A 25,240-nucleotide genomic window follows, 5' to 3' on the forward strand; every position below is an offset into this window, starting at 1 on the left:
CAGCAGCCTTATATATAATAGGATGTTAAAACTTTGAGGTGAAGAAAGATGATTTTTACATTAATGTTTTTTCTTATCAAAGAATAGCTGTGGACACATTTAATAACAATAACTAGAATATGTAGCTAATATTTGATTACCATCAATTACAATCGATATCAATATATTATAGAAGTTTTTTCTATTTTCTGTTAAAGCCTTTTTGGTTCTCACCAGTTAATTTGAATCTCACTTGATAGTACCTAACAAAGGCTTAGGTTTTCTTGTGGTGAATTTAAGGTGAGGTCTTAGTCAATTAACATCTCCTGGAAGCTTTTTGAAAATAAAATTTTGAAGCAAATTTGTACCAATTTTCCAATATAACTAAAACTCTAGATATTAAAAAAGACATTGCCTCTGAATCTTATGAAGCAACAACTATTTTCCAGAACTTTAAACTTCTCTCTAGAGACATTAGTTAATAAAATACTTTCCACTTAGGAAACAATATATACTGAAAGATTTAAACTATTTTGCTTCTTGTATTGAAGCCTGGACAATGAAAATTTCTTACATAATATAAGACTATATTAGCCGTACCTAGGGGTAAAAACCTTTAATGGTCACCAGTTCACTAGAAGTAAACTCTTTATAAATGGAAAAAATAGACTTTTAAATCTATAATAATTTTACATGAAGTAGGCAAGTTATTTTGTAATGTCTTTATAAGTTTTATAGCCTGATTGACCTTTTATAAATCTTGAATTTAGACTTAATCATGAACAACACTTGGGTAGATCTGAAAAGAAAAAATGTTGTTTAGCTAAAAGAAATTCTCCCTGAAGGCAGGGAGGGTGAAGTTTCAAGAACTTTTTTAGGCGCAGTCTGTAAAACGCAAGAAACTTTGCACAAGCTTCTCTGAGGCTGCTTTAAGTTTTGTATTAACCCAAATGTATATATTTTTTAATTTGAGCATCTTGCCCTCCTGCAATGAGGACAGATTCTAAAGGAGCAATTTAACTGTTTGTCCATGCCTCTGATTTTGGACACTCTTTCTTAAGATGACTTATACCTTAAACATTTTCTTTTATGACCTTTTATGGTCCTACAAGGCCGCAGCCATAGTCAAACTGATTGTGTGGGGGTCTAATTTCTGCACAAAGATGAATATATCTAGTTAATTTTACTTTGTTTTGTATGGCTGAATGTCCCAAGTGAGCAGCATTAGCACTCTTATAAGTTGATTATTTTAGTAATAATCTTAATTATGGGTGAGTTAAAAGTCTTAAGCTTTTGATTAAACTGCAAACTGCAGTCAATGGGACACTGGCAATTTTAACCAGAATTTTTAAGTTTTTGTTGCAATATTAGAATATATCTATAACTTTTGATAAGTAAGACCCAATTTTAAACAATTTATTTTCTTTAAAATCAATACTAAAAACATCACTACCACGTTACAAAATTTTCATTAATGTATGACAGTTTAAATTTTAATGTTTCATTAAAGAGACATTGTTTTAAAATCTTATCTTTATAAGTCTATCTTTTAGGATAAGAATTACATAAAATGTTATCTCAATTTAGAAGTATCTTTAGAGGACTAGTTCTCTGGGCTGATTTATGTCAGGTGCTTTTGTTTGAAAATGACTCTATCTCTGAGTTACTACTTTTAACTTAACTTTGTAACCAGTGTTACATCTTTTTAATTATACCCAAATAACTTATAAACCAATTCTCTATGACCAAGACATGTTAGATCATATTTATACCTTTAAGACCAATCAAAAACCAAATGAAGTGGCTACATGAATCTTATAAATTTAGATCAATTAAAGAGTTTTACCTTTTATAGCTATACTTGTAAGATAAAAAAGCAATTTGTTATTTGCTAAACACAATGATCACAAACTTGCAGAGAAAGTTTTAGGAAAAAACAACTATCAGCTTATTTGCCTTAGAACTAAGAGGTTACAGATTCCTTTTCTTTAAAAACAGTTTCTAGCAGGGCCTCTCTTGCAGTGCTTGATTTATGGCTATAGTGAAGGCTCTTTCTCAGCCTCCTTTGTGCAAACTGAGAGTGAATCAGCAGGTAAAGTTTTAACCATTATTTTTGTTTTATTTTTTTAACATGAAACATAAAACAGTCATTCAGACAACGACACAATCATTCAGACAATGAAACAAACGACATACATGAATTGACATGATTGGTGCACCGAATATTAGACAACAAAGAATTTCTCCTGTAGGGGCCAGAGAGAATGAAACAGGGCGTCCCCCGATTTCTCTCTGTCCCTGGGAGAATTCTAAAATCCATTTTCTTTTATCCCCTCCTTTCTTTTCCTGCTTGTAAGAGGCAGGTTTTTGAACCAAGATTAAAACCCAAAATTTTCTAACAGCTCTGGCAAGCATCCAAACTTCTAATTTATTTAATCTGAGGGCAAATTTTTGAGAAAACACACAATCTCTATACGCTAAATGTCTCAAATAGCCAAAAAGTTTACCATGCTGAATCTTTTTGAAGCCATCATCAGTCCACACTTAGTCATATATTTTATAGTCACCTGCAAAAAATGCTATTTTCTGCAACCAACAAAAATACCATTTATGGAATGAATTATATATGTTTTAGGAGATTACTTAACTTTCAATAGAGCCTTTTCTACGGATTTTTAGCACAATGTAGGATTGGGAAATTGTAAATAAGGTAACAGTAAGAAGTGACCTATATTTTGACTTTTAAGTCTCTTTTTATACTTTGACCATAATTTAACCATAACTTTTAATTTAGCCTAAAGTATCAGAATTCACAACTTGAAGTTTTTCTTATAACTGGAGCTGTGTCCTATAATGAGCTCCACAGTTTCTGAACGGGGCTAAGAGACTGCCCCTTTAGTCTTTCGCCTTACCTGCTTCTTAGTGAGCAGAGTCCCATCCTTATGGGACTTTGATCTGCAATCATTCCCCCAAGGTTTCCACCTCAGCCTGGACAGAGACCTGGAGAAAGGCCCTTCTTGTTTCCCCGAGGGATTTTTACAATCCTTACTCAGGTGCCCCGGTTTTTCACAACCGAAACATGCAGTTCTATAGTTCTTTGTCTTTCTAGCTTCTCTAGTGAGCTGAGTCCCATCCTTATGGGACTTTGATTTACATTCACTTCTCCAGTGCTTGTCACAACACTGGGAGGGACCCAAAGGAATGCTCTTCTTGTCTCCTGAGAGATTTTTACAATCTTTTCTCAGGTGCCCCGGTTTCTTGCAACCGAAACATGTAATTCCACACGTAGCGCCGAATTTCTTCCCTTTCCTTGCTGTGGCATAAGCTAATTCCTGCATTACAGCCAGTGAGGCATCTACACATGCTTTAATATAATCTTGTAGGGAGCCTGTCTTACGAATTGGTCTGATCAGGTCTTGACACAAGGTACTAGCGTTTTCCCAAGCCAATTGTTTCATTAGTATATCAGTACCTTCCGAGGGAGGAAGCATCCTGGAAACTGCCTCTTCCAATCTAGCTACAAAACTTTCATAAGATTCATCATGCTTTTGTCTAATTCCTGAAAGGACTGTGGATTTAGCCCCAGGTACAGGTAAACTCTGCCAGCTAGATATAGCTATCTGATTAATTCTCTCCAACACTGCCTTAGGAATATTCAGTTGCGCTGCTGGTTTAGCATAGTCTTTCTGCCCAAGAAGCATAGGTACTGTGGGTCTAGCTCCATTTCTTGATGAAGATCTTTCCTGAACTAACTTTCTGGCCCTTTCTTCATATTCTGTTCTCCAGAGAATGAAATCTCCGGGAGCAAGAGTAGCTTTCGCGGTTTGGTACCAATCATAAGGGGTCAGCCACTGACTAGCTACTGCATCCAGGACCTGTAAAGTATATGGTGCAGTAGGGCCCAGCGTTTTTACTGCTGACTGTAATTCCTTAAGAGTTTTTAACGACAAAGGTTCCCATTGCGGCTCACTCCCTTCTTCACAGATTACCGGGCAAGTGAGTGTAAAGTCTCCTTGCCTTTTTGCCTCTGCCACAGCAGCATCAAAGCCTACTGGCGGCAAAAGTCTACGTGGCTTTGGCACTGGTCTGCGGGCGGCTGGTGTTATAATTAAAGACTCCTCCTCACTGCTATCTGTGTGCTTACTAAAACGATCCTTTCTTCCCTTAATTACACACTTTGCCATTCCCTTAGTCCTTTCCCATTCATCATCATTTTTACTGTCAGTGATCTCTGATTCACTTTTTTCTAGTTTTATCCCTTTTTTTCTTGAACAATACGATTTCTTTTTACCAGTATTGAGTTTCACTTTCTGATCATCAGAGAGCTCTGAAGGAGCTTCCTCTGCAAGGAATTTTAGGTCTGTTTTCTCAGTCAATAAATCCCTCATCTGTTGCCACAATATAAAAGCACTGTCAGGAACGTTCCTGGATAAATTTTCCTCGTGAAACTTCCTCATATCCTTTCCTACTCGCTTCCAATCTTCTAGTGTCAAGCTTCCCTCCTCTGGAAACCAGGGACTGATTTTTTGCACGAAATCATAAAATTCTTGTAAAGATTTATCCAAGATTTTTAGGCCTCTTCCAGACAGCATGTGTTTAAACACTGACAGGAACAATTTTTTCCCTTTTGATTTTGATTGCCCCATGATAAATACTTACCCGTCTTTATAACGAACACGCCAGTCCGCCTGCCTGCAGCGCAGTCCCACGGGATCCTATCTTTGCCTGAGAAAATAAAGAATAGAAAGAAAAAAAAAGAAAGAAAAGAAAAGACTAATCTGCCCAGTTGTCCCTGTTCGGGCGCCAACTGCCACAGACACTCTGGGTCCCTGGTCTGTGAAGAACGGGATTTCTTAGGCAGATGGACAAAGAGTTTGGATGAAAATGACAGACAGATACACGAAAGATGTGTTGAATCTGAATGTAATGTTCTGGTTGAGCTTCAGACTTATATAACAACGAATTATCAGAGGATACAAATCACAAAAAGACAAGATACACTGAAATTCACCAGTTACAGCAGAAAGGAATTTACAGGGACTAATTAAATGTTTACATTAGGGATAACAAGCCCTGCCTAGGATCAGCCTAATGCCAGGCAAGAATTTCACACTTTAAGGTTAAAAGCATCAGGGGGTTGTTAACTCTTGACAGGCCTTAAGAGTAATGCACTATCACAGAGCTCTAAATTCTTAGGTCTAGTAAAACTTATCTTGTCTGGGGAGTTTCCCCTTATCAGGGTAGTATATCAACTTATACTTGACATGGAAGTAGCCTGTAGTAAAAGATTTCTATTTCAGTGAGACTTTTAGTCTCTATCTGTAAACAGCTGAGTAAAATGGCAAGTGCTTAATTGTTTACTGAATGGGTTAAGCTCCTTGCTGCTATCTGGAATCTAAGAACACTGGAAAAAGGCTTTAGCTATGTTAGAATACAATCTTAAAAGGCATTTACTATAAGGTAATACTATATAGAGTGCACGTGGATCTATACACTAGACTAATGTGGGTTTGGAAAATTAATTTTATGGGTTAGGGAAATAGCCAAAGATCCAGGAGTAAGTTTCCTTGAAACTTTTTTTCTCATGAGAAAGCTTTCAGACTTTCATCTGTCAAGCTGACTCCACCGGAGTCCCTGGCACAACCTCACCTTCTGGCAGACATGGGTAAATCTAATTAAAAATAGTTTCCCAAATCAAAGTCTTTGGCAACACAGGCAGTGCCTGATTTACAAAGTTTTGACTTAAGAGTGAGTTTTGACTTAAAGATGGTGTGAAATACGCATTCAATAGGAACTCTAGTTCAGACTTGGAATTTGGATCTTTTCTCAGAGTCATGATACATGCTAGGAGTCTCTCTGGAGATATGCATATTGGCAATGAGTTGACTCCCATTCATCTCCTCTGAGGAATAAGAACCAACAGTTACCATGACACTAAACTGTGATGTTTGGTAGGTTAGCTCTATGAAGAGCATTTTGACTTCTGGTATATTTAAGATGAGCTTGTTAATATGTAATTCCAGCCTACACTGATGAGAATCTGTGTATGGAAAAGTAAATATCTTAAAGATGCTTAAATTGATATTTCGCTGTTAAACACTGGGACTTGCTCAAGCTGGAAAATGACTCCTGATAAAATAGGCCACTGTCCAATCAAGGAATAAGGGCCCTCCGCAGCACAAATGTGCTATTTCCCACACTATATAGGGTTTTTTTTTTTAACAGCTTATTTGTGGAGAAAGTAACATAAAGTACTCAAAAGAGCTCATCATTCCTTAGAAAGAGTTGTGGCTGATTAGAACTTTGATTTCATTTAATTCCATGACCTCTCATTTGGCTTATAATATACTAAGTGATGTTCAAGTAACTTATCTGAGGTAGAGGAGGTTTTTTTTTGCATCTGTGTTGCATAACACATCAAACATAGTATTGAAGTACATTAGAGTTATTGGGAAGTTTAATAGAGTTTTTCCTCCAGTGACCAGTGGCTATCTGTCAAAAGCAAATCCTGGCTCTTACTTAGCATTTTTCATAAGTGGTCTATTATCAATGTAGCTAAGAAATGATCTGGAGACTTATTAAAATGAGAAAAGGGGAAAAGTGTAGTGATGCAGGCAATGTTGAATTAGAATATAACATGGGATCACATTATAGGTGGTTGGCTTAATTTGAAGACTTCTGTGATGGTTTGTATATGCTCAGCCAGGGAGTGGCACTACTAGAAGGCATGGCCCTGCTGGAGAAGGTGTGCCACTGTGGGTGTGGGCTTTGAGACCCTCATCCTAGCTGCGTGGAAGCCAGCCTTCTCCTAGCAACCTTCAGATGAAGATGTGAAACTCTCAACTCCTCCTGCACCATGCCTGCCTGGATGCTGCCATGTTCCTGCCTTGATGACTATGACTGAACCTCTGAACCTGCACGCTAGCCCCAATTAAATGTTGTCCTTATAAGAGTTGCCTTGGTCATGGTGTCTGTACACACGAGTGAAACTCTAACTAAAGACAGAAGTTGGTACCAGGAGTAGGGTATTGCTGTGATAGGCCTGACCATGCTTTTGTTTGGAAGAAATGTGGACTTGGGGACTTTGGATTTGGAAAGCAGTGGAATGCTTTAATGAGGCTAAATGAGCCTTCCTAGTAGGAATATGGAAACCTGTTGCTGTGAGTGATTTGAACTGTGCAGACCTGGTCCAAGAGGTTTCAGAGGAGAAGAATTTCAGTATGTGGTATAAAGACTGTTTTTGTGGTATTTTGGTGAAGAATGTGGCTGATTTTTGCTCTTGTCTGAAGAGTCTACCTGAGGCTAAGGTAAAGAGATTTATATTAATTGCATTAACAAAGTCCCATTTAAAAAGTCTGGTTAAGTCTCATGAAGAACATTTTGAACGCACATAGCAAGCTTAGAAAGGAAAAATATAAAATATATGGTTCAAGTATTAAAGGGGCACCAGGAAGTGAAATGATGCTGAATCCTATGTTCTAGGAGACAACATATTAATGGCCTTTGGGTCAAGATCCTCCTCATCTAATTTAAGATCCGGGCATGGTGGTTCAACACTTTTAATCCAAGGAGATAAACCCAAGCATATCTCTGTACTCAAGGCCAGCCAGGGACAGAGTAAGTTCTAGGTGAAGAAAAGCGTAAGACCAGGCATGGTGTTATACACCTTTAATCCCAGGAGACAGGCATGAGATCTCTGAGTTCAAAGTCAACCTACAAAGTGAGATTCAGGATAGCCAAGCTTAGGCAGTGAAAGAGTTGGAAAACAGAAAGCTAGTGATAATGTAATACAACAAGGGGGCCATATTCCACCTCCTACAAGCAGCAGGATTCGGCATCTTTGGCCATGTGGCTCTGGCTTTAGAGTCAAGAATAGAAGGGACTACTGGGACAATTGATCCTGCTTAGCTGGAGCTAAGAAATTAGCAATGATTAAGAAAAGACCAGCATCACTGAAGTTAAATCTGGGAAATGTTTTCTGAGAACACAAAGAAGCTGTATTCCAGAGACAGCCAAGGTTGGACCTCATGCTACAGCTGTATTGGTAATGTGTAAGAGTCATCCAGGTGATACTGGTTTGAAGTCATGAAGGGGTCATGAAGAGCAGCTGAAGAATGGCCTTGTGAAACGCCATGAAAGGCCATTGGTGAAGATGCAGCCTCAGTTGAGGGCCCAGGACTGAAGGGGTCATGCAAAGGATTTGAGGCTTGGCACCATGAAGAGAGCTTGTGAGAGGCTACTACTGGTGAAGCCTAGTTGCAACTGAAGACGCCAGAATATTGGAGATGCCAGTACTATGGGATGATCACCAAGAACTGCAGCAGCAGTGGAGTGGATCAACCTGAGTTTAGAGTGCCACAGAAGGCAAAGCTGGAGAAGTGACACCAGACCTTTGAAGGAAGATCATATGTGGATCCCAGACATTAAAACAAGAAGCTGTAACATTAAAGTTTTCTTGGAGACCCCAAGATGTTCAAGATGCCAGAGCTGTGAGATATCTGCTGAAGAAAGCTGCTAACAGGGATTGGAACCAGCCTAGGAGAAAGAAGTTTGTTGCAGTCAACCAAGATGAAAAAGGAGTTGGAGATCTGAAGACTGCCTTGAAATCGGACATGGAGATGCAGAGTTTGGAGTTTGCCCAGCTGGTTTCCTGTCTTACTTTGGGGGTTACAGTTAAGTGATCAGATGAATCTCGGAAGAGACTTTGAACTTTTAACATTGTTGAGATAGACTATGGAGACCTTTGAAGTTGGACTAAATATATTTAGCATTATGCTATGTTTAGGTATGGCTCCTATAGACTCATGTTTGAACAAGCCTATGGGGGCCAGGGAGTGAAATGTGATGGTTTGTATATATGCTCAGCCCAGGGAGTGGCACTATTAAAAGGTGGTGCGTAGGCTTTAAGCCCCTCATCCTAGCTGTCTGGAAGCCAGTATTCTGCTAGCAGGCTTCAGACGAAGATGTAGAACTCTCAGCTCTTCCTGCCTGGATGCTGCCATGTTTCTGCCTTGATGACAATGGACTGAACCTCTGAACCTGTAAACCAGCCCCAATTGAATGTTTGTAGTGTCTGTTTACAGCAGTAAAACTCAAAGACAACTACTATGAGTCTGTGCTTGATCACTTAAAATTGGAATTTGTAGGATATTTTTCAGAACATCCTAAATTTACTTCTAGTTTCATTTAATATTTGTGACAAAATTAGACTTTACTTCATCCTTCAAACATGGAAGCAAGTACAAGAGATAACCATAACTTGAATGAGATCAAAATTCTTGTTATGCTTGTCGGAGGGAGTAGATAGAATATTATTGTAACTACCTATGAAGGGACATCAAAAATGTGTAATTAATAAGAAGTAACTAATAAAGTCACAACGAATACAGAATCATAACACCTGTTGAGTACTGACAAACAGCCAGGTGAAGATAAAGCACATCTAGGCCTTTCTTTCCCTAAGGGTCTTGGCAAAATTGATGAAACTTTATAAATCAGGAGCTGTCAAATGTCCATGTTATTAAACATATGTAAAAAGAGTTGTGATAACTATGATTCTGAACTGATTTTGGCCATTATAAAAACCTATCATAATCCACATTTTGAGTCATCACCCAATTTAGAAGGAAGAAACATGAACCAGAAATAAAGATTGGGTATGGAATTCTGTATTCTATGGGTGAAGAACTGGAGTTGAAGGGATACCTTTTTGAAAACTTTGTAGAAATATTGAAAACTATTTTATAGTCTCACAGTACAGGATAAGTTGATATAAAATAATTATATATGTAGGTTTACTTCAGAAATTGGAAAGAATTGTGGTTAAATTTTCATAAACAGTAAGCTATAATTGGTTGGGTAAGTGGCATTTTTCCTTGACTGGTTGAGAATAAAGTGGTTTACCTATATGAAGAAAAGACGTAAGTAGTTAGAAAACTATGGTCATTCCCAGTGGTGTCAGAATGAAGACTGTATGCGTAAAAGCACAGTCTCACCACTTGACTATTACAAGAAACCTCTGAGACCCTCTTGTGCTATTACCGTGCACCTGCTATAGGACGTTCTGTGGTTCTGAGAAAGGCACTGGGGACATTTGTGGAGTAAAGGGCTGGCCTCACGGGTGGTTCTGGGCATCCAACACCCTCTACAACAAGATGCTCATGTTATTAGAATATTTAAGTCTTACGATTATGAAAAAGACACCACTATGCAACATAAAATGCTTGAAGACCTGGAACTTGACCTACGTACTTTTCTTTGTTCCTGTAGCATAATGGGAAATCTACCATGCTGCACCTTCTCACGTAGTTTGAAGATTTCTTTTGCCTGCATTACAATATTTGGTAAAACAGATTCATCTACTCTGTAAACATTGATACACCTCTTACCAGGTTTAGAGATGGTATTGTTTTGTTTTATTTTACAGAAAATAATTTTTATTTGTTGTACTAAAGCTCTTTAAAGGTTGACACCAATTAACACTTTAATTATTATCTTTCAGATCTGTGTTGCGGGAAATATTAAAAAAGGTACCATCCCGCACTAGCACCGGCTACTCTCTGGCCCCTGTAACCTCGCCACCTCCATGGCTAACCCCAAGCAGTGACCACCCATCTAGCTGTTCTGTTACTGCGTAGTTTGCTCACATTCCCAGCCATCTACCCCCTGTGGTTAGCTGTCACAAATTCCAGTAACCCAGTAAAATCAAAACTCTAAAGGCTTGTAATTTATCAGTCAGATTTATAATAACAAACTCTCAATCCACAAAATGTATACACAATGAACTCAAAACTCAACTGAAATTAACATAAGCTACACAGCTAGATGGGGCAAACACATCCCACCTAATATTTAACCATCCTGTACCAACAGAGGTCAAAGCACCTGCAGTTGTGGTGTCCTCCAGGAGAGGGACCACAGAACAACAAGAAATCTATTAAAGCTATGGTCCCACTGACAGAAACCTCCTGTGGTAAGGGAAGCCGCTAATGACATTCCAGAACTGTTCTACCACAGGCAGAAGCATCAAACCTAGAGGGAGTGACAGAGGAGGCAGAGTCAGAGGTAAAGTTTTAATGTGAAACTGGAAAATAATCCAGGAATCCCAGGCTCACGATTCTTAAAGAGTGTCTCTGATCTCTGTCACCATGCCTGGCAAGAGAGCTCATGATTGGTCTAGGGATTTTCAACAACTATTTACAAAACCTAAGTACCAGCTAAAGTGCTTGGTCAGCATTCCAGAGTGATAAGTGTGCACCTAACAACTGTTTGACATGACATACACACCATGCCTTTCAGATGAAATTACCAAGAAATTACAAGACTCCAGGTACAGAGCTAGAATTGGACACCCAAATAATGAGAAACATTAATAATTTGACCTTTTATTTCAGGTGATATACGCTGAGGTCCAAGAATTCGATGGGAAGATAACTGCAAGAAAGATAAAGGGTGGTTCTGTTGAGGACTGATAGCTTTGGGAAGAATATAGCTCACAGTTGAAACGACTCTCTCCTGTTTGTAATGAGAGAATATTGCTATCTACAGAGGGAGTTGAGGTAAGCTCATTGCCATAGCAGAGAGGGTGCAGGCACTAATACTGTAAGAGTGACCATGAACTTAAACTCTAGTGCAGTCTGGTCTTTTCTGTCATTGTTAAGGTTGTATTCTCACAGTCAGCACCTCAGGGCAGAGCTGAGGTTCTTAATCCCTCTTCCTTCACTAGAGAGAACTTACGAAAATTCCCAGCTTTCTGAGATGTCATTGTCCTTGAATGTTGACCAAGTGCAAAAATGGGTGTTCTCCTTATTTCTCTATAAGGTAAACTTCTGTTTATGTGGAATGATCCAAATGGGGGTGGGGGGCAAGCCCTCTTGCTTTGCCCAATGCCTCCCAATTTTAGCATCAAGAGTCTTGTGTCCTGGGACTCAATTAATTACTAGGCAAATTGGGCATAAAATCCTAAGGAAAAGTCATGGAAATAGATTAGGTATTCAAGGTGCTTACTGTTTATGAAACAATTGAGTTTATTTATCATTCTGTATTCTGGACTGGGATCCACTGGTCAGCTCTTCTGCAGGGCTTGGTAGTGTGTGTGTGTGTGTGTGTGTATTCAGCCAGAAAGGTGGTTGAATAATTGGGACATTCGTATTTCCCTCTCCAATGCACTCAAAACATTTCCCTTTGCACGTGACCTCTCCATAGCCATTGCTAGTTTGTTTTTATTTAATTTTAATATCAGGGCAGTTGAGTTTCCTCCTTGGCTCTAGAGGGTTGTACAGAGTATGAAGTCTGCCTAGCTTGCCAAAGCTGAGCCCTCCAGCTGGCACACTGGGCTTACATCACATCTTATGCAGTCAAGTAGCAACAGCATCATTCCATACCCAAGTCACTGGAACAATAGCTCACAGAAGAGTGATACTAGGGACTGGTTTGGGCGAAGGGAACACCCAAGTAACTTTAGAAGGGGAGCAGGATATTCCCCTGTTTTGGTGCCTGCTCAACCTCTGACTTGTGATTGTCAGATGCCACCTCTCTTCCTCTACTCATGGAACCCTGAATGAACCTGAGAATGAAGACTCTGCCCATTGTCAAAGGCTTCTGGAGCTCCTTTGCCGCCTTGTCTTTGCCAGGTGCACAGAGGACCACATCTTTCTGTTAAGACTGTCAAAAGGGGCCACCTTTAATCCCACAGATCTGCAGAGGAAGGCAGATCTGTATGAGTTTGAGACCAGCCTGGTTTACATAGCAAGTTTCAGGACAGCCATTGTAATGAGCATAGGGAAAAAAAAATCTTCTAGGCATGGAAAAATAGCTTAGTCAAGAACTCCACTATACCCAAGGCTGTACCTGATAACCAGAACCCAGTGACATCACTCACTCAAGAGAACCTGGCACAGGCCTAGATGGTGCCCAGTGGATGGAATATAAGCAGAAACCAAGAGCAAGGCTCTGCTTTGCACATCAAGACAGACCTTGATCTGTCATGTGGCTGGAGAGTCGGCCCCCGGTTGAACCAGAGACTACTGTTAGAGAGTGGACCTGTCCTTTAGCTAAGGTTGGTGGCACAGATGAGCAACCATGGAGAGATAGGCTTAAGACCATAGTTAGCAGTTTAGAGTGTGAGCTTTGTATGTTGACTCTCAACACAATAAAACTGTGACTTGTTATACTCACTTCAGGTCTTGTCTCTACCTTTCTTGCTTGCGACAGTTGGCTTAGTCAGCAAGATCACATAGAGTTTTGTCTCAAAGAACGACAAAGGGACTGCTGGTCTCATTTCTTGGGAAAACTGTTGTGCCACAGTGTCTGAGAGCTGGCAAAGTGCAGCACTTGTGTGTAGAAGCTGACCCTTCTGAACATGGCCTTTCCCACTGGCAAGCCTCACAGTGATCTCTTTACTCTTTCTCTCTGGCAAGTTGCCCTGCAGGGACTTTCCAGCCTCATCCTCTCCTAACTTCCCCATCCCCCACAGGTTTGAGCCTCTGGAGGGTGGATGGACTCGTTCCTTCTCCACTCAAGGTGTTTTGACGGGGCAGTCATTTGGTGATTTAGAGCCTTACAGACTCCTCCCCACCTCCTCCTGTTCTTTAACTGGGGAGACAGAATCAGAGTCTTCCGACCTTCCTCCCTGAAAACGTCCTGTTAGCCCTGCCCTCTCTCACCCCTAGCTGCCTCAAGGCCCTGGGATTGAGGAACGTCTTCCATCTTTATCACTTCTTGACCACCTCCTCCATCACGGTGGACACTTGGCCTTTGACTTCTCTTTCCATGCATCTCACTAGTGGCGTTGTCACCCCTAGTGGCCGCACATCCGCTCTATCTCTTTAAACCGGTCCTGTCGCCGCGCCCCTCCCTCATCCGTTGCCTCCTCTGCTCCTCACGCTTCAGCTGCTCCTCCCCCCGCTCCTCCTCCTTCTCTTCCTGGGCTCCTCGGTGCCGCCGCCGGCTCGCTGCGCGCTCTGCTCTTCCAGCTCTGCGGACCGCAGCAGCCATGGCCGACATCAAGACGGGCATCTTCGCCAAAAACGTGCAAAAGCGCCTCAACCGCGCGCAGGAAAAGGTCAGCAGAGGGCAGCGGGATGCGGGGCAGGTGACTCGAGGAGGTGCGGGAGCCGATGGCAGTGCTGGCCTTGCGCTGCAGGGCCGCGGGTTCAGGTGCGGCGCGCTGCGGAGCCCGAGCAAGCGCCGGGTGGAGGACTCCCCTGTCTCTGCTCTCAACGATTGCAGCCAGGCAGGATCCATTCAGGCAGCGTGGGCTCGGCCCCGCAGTGGGTTCGCCGGGAACCCGCAGACCCCTGACCCTCCAGGCACTGAGTGCTATAGACTCCCAGAGCCCGCCCAGGGTGGCCACTCTCCTGGGCACGCCTCCCGGGACCAGGGGTGGCAGGTGCAGTTGCTCTCTGGCTGCACCCGGAGCGGTCCACGTCCCTGGGCGCCTCCATCTCTCCGCGCCCGCACCTCCTGAGCTCAAGCTCTCCCGCAAGCAGCTCAGGCGTCCACGACCGCAGATCCGGGAGGGAGATTGTCGCATCTCTTCTTGGGTGGGGGTGTTGTGGCTATTTGAGTGAAGTCGGTCGAAACGAACGACTTAAGCAAAGAAGACACCCCAGATGTGCATGGACCAATGGGATGTATAATAAACAACCAACACCTTAGCACAGTGGTGAACTGGAGCTCCAGAGAATGCTCATTTCTCCCTAAGTATCCGTGTTGGTTTTTGAAGCCAATGCCCTCTGGAAGGTCAAAAACAAACAACCTCGACCTCAGAGTTCTCTGCACATCTCTGCACAAAATGCTTATTTCTCTGCTTGAGAAGCAGCAAAACCTACTCCTATCAGAGGCGCTGAGGTCGCAGTGTTTGTAAATTAGGTATTGTAATTTATGTCTCTTCCGGAGGAATGTTATCCATAGCTAGCCCAGCTCTGGATAGTCGAGTCTCAGTCTCTCTCTCTCTCTCTCTCTCTCTCTCTCTCTCTCTCTCTCTCTCTCTCTCTCTCTCTCTCTCTCTCTCTGCATTTTACAGGCACTGGGCTTCCTAGTGTCCCTGATTACTATATCTGACCCTCCTATGAAGTCTTCGTTCGTCCCAAGCAAAGGACGTTTGTACTGGAGCTTGAACCTTGTATTTGAAAGTGAACCTGGGCTAGTGGTAAATTGAGCTGTATTTGCTTCGTATGGCATTAATTTCTGTCCCTGGGATGAGGATGTCTGGTGTTTTCTTCTCCTTCTGGAAATCAGATTGTCCTTATTCCTCACTCTGACAGCACTTACCCTCCTTAGAAGTTCGACCTACCCCCACTCTGAGCTGCCCCAAAGGCTGAGCCCAGGAGCAGGAACTCTGCCAGGTTCAGGTTCAGTGGCTGTATGCAATCCTCCCTCCCTGCACACATGCACCTTCCCAGCTCTGTAAGAGGATTGTATTGCTTTTAATATCTACTCAAGCTCATCCTGAACTCCAGGAGCCTCCTGCCACTCCCTCGGAAGCGGAATTAGCCAAGCTACTTGTCCCCTTCCGTCACCCCGATGCTTTCCAGATAATAGCCAGATAGCAGATGTTTGCCAAACACGAGATTTGGACAAGACTTTGTCGTCATTTCCCCACATTTTATTTCACCCACTTGTAGTCCCCCCTCCCCCATCCCTAACATAATCACTTAAATCTTTCGTCTGTGGCTTTTCGCCGACTCGGCTTTCCATCTGTGAAGTAATTTTGTGATATGGTCTGCTTTTTCACATATTAATCTAGGTCACCAGCTGTTAATATGGTCCAAACAAATGAAGGGAACTGTAATGTCTCTGACAGTGTCCTGGCCTGTATGAACCGTTGAACCAAATGTATATATTATGTTGGCAGTTGTGGATAGTGTCCACTCTTCTATAACTGAGAGTTCATGGTTCCTTTCACAGGGCTTCAAGTCTCTTCTTTTCTTCCCTGAGACCATTGCTTATGTACTGTGCTTGTTGTACTGCAAAAAGGACTTGAGACACCAAGGGTCTAAGAGGAGGGGTTCTGTCCCCTGTTTGAACCTGGCCAGGCACTGGGATGTGGTGGGCAGGAGGGAATGCAGCGGCCCAGCCGAACCCATGTGGCAACTGTGCTTGTTGGATTTCCCACTTGGTCCCTCATCTACTTCTTTGGTCTCTTTCTCCCAATGCAGACAGCCCATTTCACTAATTGAATGCCAGACGTGTTCCCCAGACCCTTTGCTCCTTGCTGGGATAAGGCCTATGCTGTTAAAGAAGGCTGTCTTTCTTCTCAGCTCTGCTCCCCTCAAGGGCTTGAGCATAGTTGGGTTGCAAGTGCCTTACTGTGTAATGACTCTTAGAGATGACGTCCAGCTTTCTACAAATTTAAAAAGTATGTTTTTTTTTTCTTATGAAAAGTTAGTTAAAGTTCATTGGAAGAAGAGTGAAATTTACATGTAAGCAGGAACTAACTCCAACAGATTAGGAATCTCAGAGTTCTCTGTTCTTTAGAGCTTTTACTCCTCAGTTCTCAGCCTTTTGGCTAAGATAGAGTGCAGAGTGTTTACTATTGTCTGGCATTTGGTCTGCTAGGCATTCCACATTCATATGCACATGTCCATACAACTGAACAGGCTTACACTGCGCAGTTGGGCAAGCCATTTATTTCATTTCATAATTGTGAACAGTCTTCCATCCATGTACATACTTTAAATCAGCACATAAATGACTGAATATCGTATTGGAGCATACAGACTTTAATGAATTCCACTTTTGTATATTCATTTCTTAGTTGTTTCTTCATATAAATGTAAGCCAGTAAGACTAAGAAGAAAATTTGTGCACAATCTTAATTATGACCTTAGGTCAATTTCTAAAAATATGCTTATTCTTATGGCTGAATAGCTTCCTGACTATTTATACCTCTGTTTTCTTCCATCAGTCCATGGGACACTAGCCAACACCCAGTAATAACATTTGGATGTATCACTGGGAAAAGTAGTCTATTATTAATGCGTTTTGCTTACACTTTGGGAATGGAACTGTTACATTTTCACTTTGTGAAATTTCATATTATTACTCCCTTTTCACAGTGTTATATGTTATATTGTTATATGTTAGGGCAATGATACTACTAATTTTAAGGCTTAAAATATTTCTCTACCTTTTCATTTACTCTTTAAAAGTCTTTTTATGATAATGAGTGTTTTTGTTTATGTGATGATACATAAATCTATCAAGTGGGTTGTATGGCTTTTCTTTGAGGTGGATAAGTCAGAATCCTGCCAAATGTCAGGAAACTCAGACTGACTTAAAGAAAAGAGGAATTTAATCATTTATAATAAAACTAGATAATAACTTATATTTGGACCTTGCATAGACATCTGAATGATTTTTACTATATTAATTTGTATATATTAAGCTATATGCCTATGCATTCTTACACATACATAATTATATGTATATGTATGTATATTATACATATTAAATAATTTAATTAACCCAGGTACCTTCACTACTTCCATTTGTAGATTAGGAAGAGGTTGATGACACAATTAACTCATAGCAAATCTGCTTTGCACTTGAGCAGTCCAGGGCTTGCCCACTGTTCTCCCACAGTACCTTATTTCGATTAAGACCAGGCAAACTTGATGCTTCCATGGTATCAGGACTCAGGTGTCTTTCTACTTCCTTCTCTTAGTGGCTCCAAGAAAGCACATTTCTTTTCTTCAGGCTTTTCATTGATTTTTTTTTTTTTTTGGAGGAGGGGGTAACACTCCCTGGCCCCAGTAGATTTTTCATCTATTTCTATAAGAGAAAATGTCTCATGTCTAAAGACTAAGACCATAGTTCATTGGACCCGAGTTATAAGCCATTGCTAGAATAGCTGGGGAGTGCAAGGCCTTGAACTGTGTGGACTCACAGTGGAAGAGGAAAAAGGGTTCAGAGTGCAGAAGAAGGCAGTTACTGGGCTAGCAGAATGAAAGCTGCCACCAAGGGACTTCCAGGAGGCCGTCTCCTCAGGGTTATAGAAGCAACCACATATTTAATCATTAACCATTTAATATTTTAAAATTCTCATCAAATTAATGTACCCATTACTTTTTAAAAAATCAAATATTAGTAAGAAATACTTAGCAGTGTCCTTTCCTGTCCTCCCAACCTCTAACTTTGATTTACAGTGGCAACTCTTACTAACCTCAAGATTTCTTAAAATTATGTTTCTACAGCTATTTATTGACTTCCCTGTCAATACATATTTGAAAGTGGTAGACAAGCACACAGGCCATTCACACTCATCTCTTTAGTACCCATCCCACGCTAAGTTCAGCTGCTGAGTGTGTGTATATGGATACCCGCAAGTGCCTCCAGATCAAGTTGCTGAATGGCTTATGTCATTCTAGACACTGATCTGTCCTCCTGTTTTTCTAGTTCTTTGTCTTTTTTGTGTTCAAGCCTTTTAATTCCCTTGGTGTTGATTCTGTTAAGAGAGCTTTCCCCACTTGCCAATTACTTATTGGTCATTTTGTTTGTTTCCTTTAGGGACTTGTCTCTTAAAGTCAGTCGGGCGTCTTTGTGTGACTTGTGGTTGCCTTGCTTTATAGAAGCTTTTGTATGTAAACATATTCCTCTGTTGTCATATTTTGTTTTTATTTTCTCCCTTGATTATGCCACCATGCCAAGCAATACATGCATCACCTTAAGGGAGCCTTAAATATCACGCTTTCTCGGATTTTTTGTGAAGCTGTAAGGATTTTGCTGTTTGTCTGCTTTGCTCTTCTGTGAAGATATCATTCTTGTGTGTCCTGTCCATGATAGAAACTTTATAATTAGGAGGTTGAACTGTGTAGGATTTCCATTTTAATAAGTCATCCAGATAGTGATAGACTCGGGTGGTTCTTTCCAGTGTCAATTGAGTGAAATGGAAAAAAGAAAAAAGAAAAAAAAAAAAAGAATGTTGTCTCCTTGCACATGCTTAACAATGTGCCATGTGGGTTTTCTGAGAATTCGTCCTTTGTTGATGGTGGCATTTGGGTCTATTATTAGGTGTGAGCAAAGCTTTTACTGGTGTGTGTACCTATGTATGTGTGTATTTGTTTGTCTAGAATATTCTCTCTGTGAGTCTAGGAGTCTTTTCTGCAGAAGAATAGCTTATCTGGTTGTGATTATGTCTGCGGACATTACAAATACTCGATTTCTGGAGCACATCACGCTTCTGCTTTCTAATTTCCCGAAGGCCTTGGTGTTGCCTACTTCAAACTTCTGCCTCCTTCCAAGGAGGACCTGCTGCTCACCAGAAAGCATATACTGGAAACTTAATTCTCAGACAGCAGAATTGAGGAGGGGTCTGATGGGAGGAGCTTAGGTCATGGGAAACACAGCCTCAGGGGTGGGTGGATGCTAATTAACTAGGGCTTCCAGCTGCCTTTGTTCTCTCTCTCTCTCTCTCTCTCTCTCTCTCTCTCTCTCTCTCTCTCTCTCATATCAGCTTTCTGCCATCCAGATAATAAGGGATGAAAGCTCTGGTCATATCTTAGCTCCTCTGTCTTAGACTTCCCAACCTCTGAAACTGAGAAATAAACCTCTGTTCATTATAAATTATACACTTTTAGGCATTCTTATACAGAATTACAAACAAGACCAGGCAGACCATCCTCTATTAAGATAACCCTACTCCCTCTGGTTGAATTCAAAATTGTGAAAATGAAAAATAATAGTTAATATGACATTCTTATCAGAGTGAGGTTTCCCTCCATTTTGTTTCCACAAAGTCATGTGCTCATGCATTTTTCTTCTCCAGTGTGAGTAGACTTGAGAATTACAGCTACAGGAAGTCATGGTTAAACAGTAGTGGGTGTGACCATTATGTTTTGTATCATGATTTATTTGGAGGGGGGCTATGACTTTTTACGAAATATATATATATGCAAAGCATATAAAATTTGATTATATGTATAATCAAATTTATTTGTGTATACACCCACCCCATGTGTATACACACACACATACACACACACACACACACACACACACACACGTCATTAAGTTTTACATTAAAATATTTTGAAATACCTTGAAAAGGGGAGATTAGGTATGAGAACATATTTTTTTAAATTATGTGTTTTTAACATGTCTTAAAGATTTTATGTATTTATATGTCATTAGAATTTTCTACGCTTTTATAACAGAGACCATTTGAGTAGAACTAACAAAGTATGTGAAAGGTTGCTGTCCAGGGAATGAAGATATAAAACTTACTTTGTCATAAGTACAGTTTTCTTAACAATCTTAATAATGGTGAACATTCCAAGATGAAAATGCTGTTCTCAGAGAGTTCAAAAATCTACTTATAAAAGATAAACATATACATACACATGGTATCATGCAGAATTAAAGTGCTAATAATTGCAATTTCTGAGAATACATTAGCGGGCTGCCTTTCAGCATGAAAATGCTAAGCCTGCATTCTTATTGATTCACACTCTAAATTTAAGTATTCTCCTTAGCTGGAGTTGTACTTCCTAAACACAGAAACAGCTCTGATTTGGAAAGCTGTATGAAGCCACAGATAAGCTCTGAGCTTTGAAATAATCTTTCCTCCATAAGAACCTAGAACCCTTAATTACCTTGACACTATGTAGGACAGATGTACAAAAGTCAGAAACCCACCTTTTCAGTCATCTTCACCTTATTCTGACGCAGTTATTTAGTTGGAAGCCTACTTTATAAGTGAGAAATTTGAATATAAGATAATGGCACATATTAGTAAACACATATGCTTTTCCTATCTTAAAGTGTCTTTAATTTAACGAAATGCTCATGGCACTTGAATAAATGCACCTTGTCACGACATCTAACCCCTGTCCAGTACAGGATGCTAAGTTGATAGGATCAATACTTTTCCTTTGGCCAAGTAAACATGGCCAAAGTTTTTACTTCAGCTGGAGATTTGTTAAGAATCTGTGTGAAAGGAACTTGCTAGAAATAGATATATCTTTAATAATAATAATAATAATAATAATAATAAAAGTTAACAATAATAAACTTAGCTCATATTTATTAATATACATGTTATTTACTATTACTTTTTAATAATTATTACATTAATAATTATTAGAGTAACTGCACAAAACAAGTATTATCAGGCCATTTATTTTTTATGATTTCAGATGATTTTGTGTTTTAAGCAATAGAGATTTTTAAAGTTATGGTATAGATATGAATTTTAGATATTCATTATGCATTATTTGAACATAATTTTCTTTTATTGTGACAATCATTTGGTTATGTGGTTTGATCTGGACATGAAGTTTCTGTAGGTTATGCCTATGCTTGAAAGAAAGCCACCAACTCTCGTCCTCATACACACAGAGCAGCAGGAATTGAAGAAACCTATAAATTTGCAATACAAGAAATTGCATAGTAATTCATGAAAAAAAATAATTTTTTCCACAAGGGAAAATATAGTTTGGCATGCAAGGAACTCGTGTAGTAGCAGAGGCTTGCAAACCCTTCTATGAAGAAGGCTGATGTTCAGCTAAGGCCTTTAGGATGCACTAAAGCCATGCAGAGTGTGGGTAGGCATGAGGGAAACATAAGACTCAGGAAATACTCCATGCCTCTGGTTCTTTGCCTGTATCCGCTGAGCATAAATAAGAACTGTAATATAGAATATAGAGTCAACTGTAAATATTGGCCTTATAATGACATCTTCCATCATTTAGATACTCAACTATGCAAAAGAGACCCAGTTAACATGTTCCGACCGTACTAACAGTTGATCTTTAGTGCAATCAGATTTCAGCTCATATACTGAAGGGCTCTTCAGGGGCATACGTGCCCCTTTGGCATACGGTCAAAACACTGGGCCAGAGATGACTCATCCTCTGAATAATTTGTACAAAACTCCTTTGTACCAAGCAGTAAACTCCAACTCAGCTAGCTTTCATTAGACTACCAGACGTTCAAAACAAAAGAGAATCACAAAATTCTCAAATGTTACACATATAGAAAGACTATTTTTGCCTTTAAAAGGTTTGATCACGTTTGAAATCCTCACAGTTAATTAGTTGTTTATGTATGTGTGCATATGCAATTGTTTTTGGCACATTCATGCCGAAGAGAAAAGGGAGCGGGGCGAATGAATAAAGCAAAGGCTGGTGCCAATTTGTTTCTGGTGGACACTGCCCTGCTTGTTTTGTAGGCAGTGGTCCTGGATCTATGACGAGTCAGTATGAAATGATTTACAGATTGGGAGAAGAATCTTTAGTTGAAGGTAGTCTTCTCAACTGTACTGTATCATGGGGTTGCAAACGCTTAACTAGCACAGATGGACCAAGCCTTGGAGTCTATCCTAATTCTAGACAGTATGGCCTACATTGTTGAGGAACAAGGTGATACTTTGATCTAAAGTTACTCAGGATCTGAGTCATTGCTTTGGAATGTGCTGATTCCCTAACCTACAGATTCTATAGGGCAAGATCTACTTTCCTAGTCTTTCTGTTCAATGAGGAAAAAGATTCTTGAATTACCTTTCACCCTTCACAAAAATGCCTGTGTCCATTGGAATAGTTGGTGTTCTTAAACTGTGAGGTGAAACATATGGCCTATATCTCAGAGCGCTCTTGGGAATCCATATTGGTTCACAATTCCCCCTTAAACATAGAGGAAGAACCTGAAAACCAACTTCTTTCCTGTAGTGTGTCTAGGATTGTTCAGATGCCCAGACCCAGAATCCAGTTTCCAAAATTAGAATCTCTTAAATAAGACTCGAGCATACATATTTAAGTAAGCTCTTTTGGTGGTTTTCTGCACAGCATAGTGCTTTTTGGGTTGAGTGTTTGGCTTCAGCTTCTTATTTATGTGCTCATAGTGCTCTAATGTGGATGCTAAGTAAGCTTGCCTTCAATGTAGGAAAGCAAGTGGGGTAAACGGTGCCCCATAGAATGCTTTAGTATATCCCTATTCTTCAGAAAGCCTACCTAAATGTCAAAGACACCATTCGGTTTTCTGGAGGCCAAATTGGCTTCCAGTTACTTTGGGAAGTATGTCAAAGACCAAATGGCTTCCTTATTGGGAATGAGGTACATATATGGATGCTTGCAAAGCATTATGTAGTCTGTGTAACCTGATTCTACCCAGAACGGTCTTTATTTATAGCAGTGCTAGTTGATGCAGCAATTTCAGCAGACACAGGAAGATGAAATACTGGTTAACAAACCGTTGCCTTTTTCTTTTTTTTAAGGTAGCAGTAGATGAGTGGGTTTGAGGAACATTTACAATGTCTGTTTTGTTATGACATGAAAAATAAAAAAATAATTAAATTGCTTTAAGTGAAGACAGGAAGTGATCAAAACTCAGAGGAAGATTTGGATCTACTGGGAAAGATGCTCCATTTTTCCAGCACACATTTTCCGTGCTTTCTTGAAGGCTGCTGATCACTCTTCACAGCAGATATTGCTTCGCGGTTTCTCATGATTCCTTTGTGGACTTTGATCTAGGCAGTGAAGGCTTGAGAGAGCAGGGGCGAGTTCTCTCCTCTGCCGTGCTTTTACGAGAGTTCAAAGGATTATGGTTAATTTTTTTTGTTGTTGGTTTTTATTTTTTATTTTTTTTCCATTTTTTATTAGGTATTTAGCTCATTTACATTTCCAATGCTATACCAAAAGTCCCCCATATCCACCCACCCCCACTCCCCTGCCCACCCACTCCCCCTTTTTGGCCCTGGTGTTCCCCTGTACTGGGGCATATAAAGTTTGCAAGTCCAATGGGCCTCTCTTTCCAGTGATGGCCGACTAGGCCATCTTTTGATATATAAGCAGCTAGAGTAAAGAGCTCCGGGGTACTGGTTAGTTCATAATGTTGTTCCACCTATAGGGTTGCAGATCCCTTTAGCTCCTTGGCTACTTTCTCTAGCTCCTCCATTGGGAGCCCTATGATCCATCCATTAGCTGACTGTGAGCATCCACTTCTGTGTTTGCTAGGCCCCGGCATAGTCTCACAAGAGACAGCTACATCTGGGTCCTTTCAATAAAATCTTGCTAGTGTATGCAATGGTGTCAGCGTTTGGATGCTGATTATGGGGTGGATCCCTGGATATGGCAGTCTCTACATGGTCCATCCTTTCATCTCAGCTCCAAACTTTGTCTCTGTAACTCCTTCCATGGGTGTTTTGTTCCCAAATCTAAGGAGGGGCATAGTGTCCACATTTCAGTCTTCATTCTTCTTGAGTTTCATGTGTTTAGCAAATTATACCTTATATCTTGGGTATCCTAGGTTTGGGGCTAATATCCACTTATCAGTGAGTACATATTGTGTGAGTTTCTTTGTGAATGTGTTACCTCACTCAGGATGATGCCCTCCAGGTCCATCCATTTGGCTAGGAATTTCATAAATTCATTCTTTTTAATAGCTGAGTAGTACTCCATTGTGTAGATGTACCACATTTTCTGTATCCATTCCTCTGTTGAGGGGCATCTGGGTTTTCTAGCTTCTGGCTATTATAAATAAGGCTGCTATGAACATAGTGGAGCATGTGTCCTTCTTACCAGTTGGGGCATCTTCTGGATATATGCCCAGGAGAGGTATTGCTGGATCCTCCGGTAGTACTATGTCCAATTTTCTGAGGAACCGCCAGACTGATTTCCAGAGTGGTTGTACAAGCCTGCACTCCCACCAACAATGGAGGAGTGTTCCTCTTTCTCCACATCCACGCCAGCATCTGCTGTCACCTGAATTTTTGATCTTAGCCATTCTGACTGGTGTGAGGTGGAATCTCAGGGTTGTTTTGATTTGCATTTCCCTGATGATTAAGGATGTTGAACATTTTTTCAGGTGCTTCTCTGCCATTCGGTATTCCTCAGGTGAGAATTCTTTGTTCAGTTCTGAGCCCCATTTTTTAATGGGGTTATTTGATTTTCTGAAGTCCACCTTCTTGAGTTCTTTATATATGTTGGATATTAGTCCCCTATCTGATTTAGGATAGGTAAAGATCCTTTCCCAATCTGTTGGTGGTCTTTTTGTCTTATTGACGGTATCTTTTGCCTTGCAGAAACTTTGGAGTTTCATTAGGTCCCATTTGTCAATTCTCGATCTTACAGCACAAGCCATTGCTGTTCTGTTCAGGAATTTTTCCCCTGTGCCCATATCTTCAAGGCTTTTCCCCACTTTCTCCTCTATAAGTTTCAGTGTCTCTGGTTTTATGTGAAGATCCTTGATCCACTTAGATTTGACCTTAGTACAAGGAGATAAGTATGGATCGATTCGCATTCTTCTACACGATAACAACCAGTTG

General features: G+C 40.5%; 1 protein-coding gene across 3 annotated transcripts in view; it reads left to right on the forward strand.

Annotated features, from left to right (window-relative positions):
• The first annotated feature begins 13,681 nt into the window (after positions 1-13,681).
• Amph (amphiphysin) overlaps positions 13,682-25,240 on the forward strand; it is a 205,891-nt gene continuing 194,332 nt past the window's right edge. For 2 of the 3 annotated variants that reach the window (NM_001289546.1, NM_175007.2), the window contains exon 1: positions 13,891-14,041. In NM_001289546.1, the coding sequence (NP_001276475.1) occupies positions 13,973-14,041 (69 nt within the window). In that variant the 5' untranslated portion in view covers positions 13,891-13,972. Of the gene's footprint in view, positions 14,042-25,240 lie in introns of all 3 variants that reach the window. The other variant, XM_011244304.3, reaches the window with a different exon arrangement.

The sequence above is a fragment of the Mus musculus genome, chromosome 13 (genome assembly GCF_000001635.26).
Source record: "Mus musculus strain C57BL/6J chromosome 13, GRCm38.p6 C57BL/6J".
NCBI lineage: Eukaryota > Metazoa > Chordata > Mammalia > Rodentia > Muridae > Mus > Mus musculus.